This window comes from Helianthus annuus, chromosome 14 (assembly GCF_002127325.2).
Source record: "Helianthus annuus cultivar XRQ/B chromosome 14, HanXRQr2.0-SUNRISE, whole genome shotgun sequence".
Lineage (NCBI taxonomy): Eukaryota > Viridiplantae > Streptophyta > Magnoliopsida > Asterales > Asteraceae > Helianthus > Helianthus annuus.
In genome coordinates, this window is record NC_035446.2 from 148,027,043 (window position 1) to 148,035,503 (window position 8,461).

Sequence of the window (8,461 nt, forward strand, 5' to 3'; positions counted from 1 at the left end):
TGGTAAAGAATAGACAGCTAACTGCAATGTTCATAGCTAATGAGTTCCTGCAACTGTTTAAATCCAAGCCCAACTGGTCGGATAAGGAAATCATATTGGTTGTGAAACATAAGTATAAAGTAATAATCACCAAGTGGCTGGCCTACAAGGCTAAAGCATGTGCCCATAAGAAACTTCATGGATCAATGAGGGATCATTATAGCAAAATTGGTGCATACATGGAGATTTTGAAAAAAGTAAACCCAACATCAACATTTGTGCTTGTTACTGCACCACCAGGTTTCATTAACTTAGATCCCACAGCCACATGTGAAACTTTTTTCAGACTCTTTGTGTGTTTTGATGGTGTGAAAAGAGGATTTCTAGCTGGATGTAGGAAGGTCTTGTGTCTAGATGGTTGTTTTCTAAAGACCTTCCTAGGAGGGATGTTGTTAACTGCAGTTGGCAGAGATGCTAATGATCAGATGTATCCATTGGCATGGGCAGTTGTAGATGGTGAAAATAACGATAGCTGGGAATGGTTTATGGAAGAGCTCAGGAAGTGTTTGGGTGTAAGTGAAGGTGGTGAGGCATGGACATTCATCTCAGATCAACAAAAGGTAGTAGCCATTGTCAATTATTACAATGAACAATTATCTTCTGCTGTAATGTCTAAGTTTAATAATCATTTATCTGCAGGGTCTTTTAAATGCTGTGGCACTTATTTGGCCAAGAGCAGAGCATAGAAACTGTGCAAGGCACATCTATGCAAATTGGCACAAGAATTTTAAGGATGAGGAGCTCAAGGAATTGTATTGGAAAGCTGCAAGAGCATACTGTGAACCTGATTACCTCCAAGCCATTGATGAAATGAGGGCCATAAACCAGGATGCAGTAGAGGCAATCTTAAAGCAGGATCCCAAAGCATTTAACAGGTGCTACTTGAAAACTCACACTAAATGTGATGTCATAGTAAACAACATGGCAGAAACATTTAATGGTTATATTATAACTGCAAGGTCAAAGCATATTATATACATGCTAGAGGACATTAGGGTTCAAATCATGAGTAGGTTAGTCATCAAAAGAACTGAAATGGAAGCCAAAGATGTGGTCATTTGCCCCAATATCCAGGAGAAACTTGATTTCTCAAAAGATGCAGCCTTTAGGTGTGAGGTATACCCCTCATCTTATCAGCTTTTCCAAGTTAGAGATGTTGATGATGTTACAGTTGACTTGGAAAATAAGACCTGCACATGTAGAAAGTGGCAATTAAGGGGGTATCCTTGTAAGCATGTGTGTGCTATGGCTGGATTTTTGCATAAGAATGCTGAGGATTATGTTGACCCATGTTACCACAAAGAAACATACATGAGAACTTATGAGTACTCAATCCCACCATTGCCTAGTGAAAAGTTTTGGCCGAAGGTTGATTATCCAATGGATCCACCTCCAATCAAAAAAGGCACCTAGTAGGCCTAAGAAAAACAGAAAGAGGGACCCTCATGAGGATCCCAAGAAACCAAGCAAACTGACTAAGCATGGGGTTGTAATGACATGTGGGATTTGTGGAGAAAGAGGTCATAACAAGAGAAAATGCACAGTTAAAGGTGAACTCAATATATTCAGTTGGTTTATTGATTATATGATTGTTTCCTAAATTTGTTTAATGTTAACAGATTCTCAAAATGCGGCAGAAATCGGAAGGAAAAAAGCAAGTAAAAGGGGAAGGCCAACTAAAAGAGGAAGGCCAAGTAAAAGGGGAAGACCAACGGAGAAGGCTGCAGTTAGTTAATATGTTATGAATGGTTAATGGTTAATCTTTTGTTGGTTGTGTAATGACTATGTAAACTTATGACTATGTAAACTTATGACTGCTGTGCTGAATCTTTTGAATGGTTAAACTGGTTAAACTCATTTTGCAGTTAACTTATGTCTGCACATGTATGGTCACAGGGGTAGAATGGTCATTCTGCAGTTAACTTATGTCTGCAGTTAACTTAAACTCATTCTGCAGTTAACTTAAAGTCATTCTACAGTTAACTTATGTCTGCACACTTGTTTTGGTCTGCATATATGGTCACAGGGGTATAATGGTCATTCTGCAGTTAACTTATGTCTGCAGTTAACTTAAACTCATTCTGCAGTTAACTTAAAGTCATTCTGCAGTTAACTTATGTCTGCACACTTGTTTTGGTCTGCATATATGGTCACAGGGGTATAATGGTCATTCTGCATACTCTGCACACTTGTTTTGGTTTGCACATGTTGTTTCAAATGGTCTGCATGGTCTGCACACTTGTTTTAGTCTGCATATATATGGTCACAGGGGTATATGGTCATTCTGCATATATATGGTCACAGGGGTATATGGTCAAATGGTTTGCATGTGCTGTATTGTTTTGGTCTGCACATGTGGTTTCAAATGGTCAAATGGTCTGCATACTTGTTTTGGTAGTTGTTTACTTGTTACAAAGTCAAAGTCTCTTTTGGTCTACAAATGGTCTAATGGTCTGCACATATGGTACAAATAAAGACATCAAAGCCCAACTTCACTACATTCATTCATGTCAAAGAACTTACAATAAAAAACAAGTTAAATTCGATACACTATGTAAAACAACATGGCAATGATAACAAACAAACTAAACACAAACTGCTGCTTCAACATGAATTCTTTTGCACAAATTTGTCGTTTCAACATATTGTTCTCTTGAGATAGCAAGTTGTTCCGCAATTGCAAATTATATTCATTCCCGGTCATAGCATCACTTCTTGTAACTGCACTTGAGCTGCAAGTTGAATGAACTTCGAATAATTTGTCGAAATCTTTTTTCCACATAAAGAACTTGCAGTCGTCTCGCTACAAACCAACATCATGTCGTCAGTTCAAAAACAAGTTAAATTCAATACATGGATACACAAGACTTACCGGCCATTGTGAGCAACCGTAAAATTCAGCACCACATCGAACACTTCTCCTTCCTGCTACGCGAATAACAGCTCTGATCTCGTGATGACAATACAACTTCCCATCCATGTCCACCTTGAATATTTTAGGGATTCGGTTGGTATTACATGAAGAGTTGGAAGAAGTAGACATGTCGATCAGCCAATAAGTTGAAGGTTTGCTCTGATCTCGTGATGAGCAAATTAGGGAGCAAATTAGGGTTTGGATTTGGGTCGATTCATGCGTATGACCTTAATTTAGGGTTTCCCTTGTTTGTGCAGGGTTAAAATCGAAGAAGAAGATGGTTTTTATACCATGAATGTGCCACATCTGCAATTATAGTCCACGTCATATAGTCCACGTAGGATTAATGATGCCATGTAGGATGGAAGACTAACTCAGTTAGTCATTTTTTAATTGAGTGGTGAAATGACAAACAAAATTAAAAGTTTCGGGTGTCACAGATCAAAGTGTTAGTTGCGGGTGTTATCGGCCAACTCTTCAAAGTTAGAGGTGTTAATTTTGCTTTCGAGCCGGGTGTCTCACTGGAAGCAGCCTCTCTATTCCTACTAGGTAGAGGTAAGGTTGTATACATTTTACCCCTACTCAGACCCTACCTTAGCTTTGCTATTAATGGGATTTAGTGAGTATGATGATGATGATGGATTTAGTGAGTATGATGATGATGATCTAATTTTGCTTGAAACTTTGTTTTAGGATCGTAATTGGAGTTTCATGTTTGTTTTGTTCTTAACTAAATTAAGTTTTTGTTATTATTATTGTAATTATAATTTCTTAATCTATACTATATAATAAAAGAAACCACTTTGAGGACACTTGTCATTATATTAGGCCATGTCTTATGGCTAATTATAATTTTAGTTTAATCTCTTCTAATTAGTTATAGATAATCCTCATACTAAATATTATTTAGTTTAATTATTACTTTTATATTTATCTATTTACTTCAAATTCAAACTTAGTTAACTAATTTGATATTAGAGTAAATTACGATTTTGGCCCCTGTGGTTATCACTTTTACCCTTTTAGCCCAAAAATGATTTTTTTAACATCTGAGCCCTCAGCGTCTTTTTTCCTAACCGTTTTGGACCCCAACGTCTTTTTTTTCCTAACCCTTTTGGCCCCTAAAAGTAAATGGATCGGGTTAGTGTTAGGGGCCAAAAGGGTTAGAAAAAAGACGTTGGGAGCTCATATGTTAAAAGATTCGTTTTTTTGGCTAAAAGGGTAAAAGTGATATCACCACATGAGCCAAAATCGTAATTTACTCTTGATATTAACTATATATTTGAACGTTTTGTTTAGTTTGGTATCAAATAGATTTTACGATAAAATTAACTAATATTATTTATCATTTCTACATTTACAAGTTTTAAATAAATGGTTAAATTTATTGAGACTTCGTTACATTTACAAGTTATAAATAAAGGGTTAAATTTATTGAGACTTTGTTAACAAATTTTACTACAATATAATAATCTATTTATATCAATATAAATATATATTTATACTATACTATATAATTAAACATTAATGTGTGACACCTGTCATTCATTGTAAGCATTTATTTTATGATTTTCTCGCCTCACTTCCAAACTTATCTTATATTAATTAAATAAATAAATGAATAATGAGCTAATATTAAATTTCATCATACTTTAAATTTTTGAATACCATTCTTCTATTTTAAATTTTGAATATCATCCTACTACTTATTATTTAGTATAGGAAATTATATTTATTCAACCCGTGTAATACACATATTTTTAAAGATGTAACTTTTTTATTATTTGGTATATAAAATTACATTTATTCAACCCGTGTAATAAATGAGATTTCTTAAAGATGTATTATTTTATTATTTGGTAAACAATATTACATTTATTCAACTCGTGTAATACAAGTGGTTTTAAAGATATAATTTTTTTATTTGGTATATAAAATTATATTTATTCAACCCATATAATATGGTTCTTATAGATATAACTTTTTATTATTCAATATATAAAATTATATTTATTCAACCCGTGCAATAAAAGAAGTTTTTAAAGATATATTGTTTTATTATTTAGTATATAAAATTCATTTATTCGACCCGTGTAATACACAGGGTTATAACCTAGTTATTTAATATTACAACATAATAACTTAACTTCATTAAATTTCAAACCTACTACATTAACTAATAACTCAACAGATAATTAACAACTCAATTATGATATTACGTTTTTACTCATTTAATATGCATTATATAGTAGTATGATATATAGACAAATATAGGTTATTTGTTTCTGAACATACTAATGGGGTGATTATACATTGGTAAAAGAAAAACTTTTAAATAGGGGTGTACAAAACTATCCGTATCAGAAAATTCGATCCGAAATATCCGAATCTGTAATATCCGAAAATTCGGATATCCAAGATTTCGGATATCAAAATTTTTCAGATTCGGATATTGATTTAAAATTCCTCAGATATTTCGGATATCCGAAATATCCAAAAATTGAATTTTTATTTTCTTGGATATCCGAATATCCGAAGTATCCGAAATATCCGAAAACTTATATTCAGATATCCGAAATAACCGGTTCCGAATATGAAAAAATAATAAAAAAAATAAAAATTAAATAAAAAGTTGGATTTTCGGATATTGGATACACTCTACGATCGGATATCCGAATTTTCAGATATCCGAAATTTCGGATATGTATTCGGATAGTGAAATCTGGTATCCGAAATTCGGATATCCAGTTTTGAACACCCATACTTTTAAACGCATAGGTTTGGAAAAAGAGGTTTTGAATTTAAGTCCCACAAACAATGTCAAGGGGAGGTGTTATGAATTAATATCTATTTATCGTGTGACTATCCACATGTGTTTATCATTATATTATGACTCTTCATGTACTTAACTCACATCTTGTAAGCCTATAAATAGAGACATATGTGATCCATATTTTACATCAATAAGAAATCCATCTTCGATTCTCTCATTCTTTTCTATACAATTGCTAATAGTTCATTGTTTCACAACAAATAAAAGAATTTGTTTTTAAAAAATTTGAACACCGAGTGATAAGTGGTGAAACCCATGATATAAAAATACGAATCTACTTATAGCGTTACAACACATTAGGCTAGAGGGTATGGTGACATTCCATCCTTGGAGGACCATCCGCCATGTCACACCCCGATTTCCACGTGTCTCACCGGTGGGCCCGGTGGGGGATTACCGTGACGATGTTGGCAACACTATAGTCAAACCACACAATTATATAATGCACAGCGGAAGCATAATTTAAATATATAAATTTCAACCTCTGATCGTAATATCAAAATGTATTACAGGGGTTGAATAAATCCACAGTGGATCGAAAATAAAGATAACGTATTGTTCCATTAGATACTGCAATCAAGCTTGCGAGGCTTATCCCGACGCTAGGGAGCTAATACCAGCCAATTACGTTTAGGTACCTGCACTTAATCTTTTTGGGGAAAATACGTCAGTTTACACTGGTAAATACATTCAACTGACACATTTGAAAATGTTTATTTAAAATTGATTTGAATGCACAAGGCACAAACTCTTTTATAACTTGGGAAAATTCATAATGATCTTGTGAACGTTTTACATGTTCTTTTATGCGTTCAGTAGCCCGGGTCGTGCCGGGTTAAAGATTTATAGACACGCCACGTTTGCGTAAAACCGTAGTACAGAAACCAACGGCTACGTCTTTTAGTTTTAATGTCGACACTTTATACCGGGTGTACGCCTACACCGGGATGTCGATGGTCGTGGCCATTTCGTAAAATGATGCCGAGGATATCCGGGACAACGGTCATTAAACCCCCCAAAGGCTTATAAGCAACAAAACTGTTTAAATGAGCCAATCATATTATTTAGTTATCCACCTAAGCGGTGGACGAATATAGTGCTCAATCAAGCGGTATTAATATACCGTAACCCAAGCCCATATAGGGGAAATAAGTCAAAAGTATTTACCTTTGCAAGTATTAATCCTTAATTTAGATCAAGTCACCGATAGCTTTTACTGGGGCTCCTAATCTGGAACGAAGGTTTTAATTAACCTCTTAGAATCCTAACGGTCCTTGTATTAGCCGTAGCTTAAACCGGTTGATTCCGATATATATAGATATGGTTAATTCGCATGAAAAGGCGAAAACCGAGAATGGAGTATGATTTGGACCCGACAAGTTCAGTGACTTGTTTTATATGGGTTTATAGTTCATACTCTGGATTTTGGGGTTCAAATAATATAATTTGACCCATATCGGCTATTGCACGAAAACTAGTTCCGTGGGCCGTACCGTGTGCGCAAATAGGCGAAACGGTTAATCATAAGAGTCGTACGCTTATTTCCTAAGTCAATATGCCTTAAAAGTATTTTGATATCAGTAGGATACCTTCCGTAATGCCCGTAACGAGTTTAAGTTTATATTATGCCCCGAAGGGGCTTTTCGGTCATTTTAAAGACTTTAAAAAGGGCTTTTCGAGTTCTACAGGAAATCTGAGTTTCCCGAACAGCTTATAAAGCTTAAAATACTTTATTTATTATTTAAAACCAGTGTCAATTGGAATCGGGTCAAAAGACCTTGTAGAACTCCCGTTTTGGCCAAAAAGGGCATATTCGGTATTTACCGAACCGTAGCCATAACCGCAGGTTATGAGCAAGGTAAAAATTATTAAAAATCTTTAAAATTCCCAAAATATTATTTTACCACAGTGGGTAAAAGTTTTGGTGACGAAAACTCGGGTTAGATGGGCGTTATGCTAATTGCGCCGTTAATTGTAAAACTTTCTTAAAAGTGCGCCTTTTAGCATAACTCTCATTCTAGACTTCGGATTGACGTGAAACTTTAAGGACATGCTTATAATTTAATAAGCAAGGTTTTGGTCCGTTCACGTGTCCGAAATACTCGTTTTAATTTCAAAAGGCCGTTACGGTCCACTTTTAGGCGAATGACGGAAATATGTAAAAGACTCGGATAACTCATGAACCGACCACAGAGGCGTATACCAACATGTGACCTGGTCCTAAGAGAGTCCTAAGGTATATTTATACCTCACTAAAACGGGTCAGAACTGAAGTCAAAGCAAAAGTCAAACTTTTGCGACATTCGGCTCCGAACCGGTTCTATATAGTAAATGATCGATTCAAACGAGCGCAAACATGTTTATATACTTATTATCATGTTTTATGATTATCAAAACAGGTTCCATATCATATATATTACAGATTATGCATAAATCGCCAAAATAGCTTTCTGTTGACTTTTTAACCGCACGTTTGACTCGACATTTGACATAGTTAGAGTGGTGATCAGGGGGAACCATTTTAGAGGTTTAATACCCACATAAATACCAACTCATAACCACTTTTGATTCGTCATAAGACTGAATCATTTGCAAGATATTGCAATGACAACCGTTAGTTACGACGGTTGCGTTTATAGGCTATAACTATGGAAATGTGACACCACAAAGGGTGA

The 8,461-nt window shown here is 34.9% G+C and overlaps 1 protein-coding gene across 1 annotated transcript; it reads right to left on the minus strand.

The window, feature by feature from the left end:
* Positions 1–2,575: 2,575 nt before the first annotated feature.
* Positions 2,576–3,167, minus strand: LOC110906056. The gene is made up of 2 exons (XM_022151389.2): positions 2,912–3,167; positions 2,576–2,842 (listed from the first exon to the last, which is right to left on the minus strand). The coding sequence occupies exons 1-2, from the start codon at positions 3,080–3,082 to the stop codon at positions 2,576–2,578; spliced, it is 438 nt and encodes a 145-aa protein (XP_022007081.1). The 5' UTR covers positions 3,083–3,167.
* Between the last annotated feature and the right edge of the window lie 5,294 nt (positions 3,168–8,461).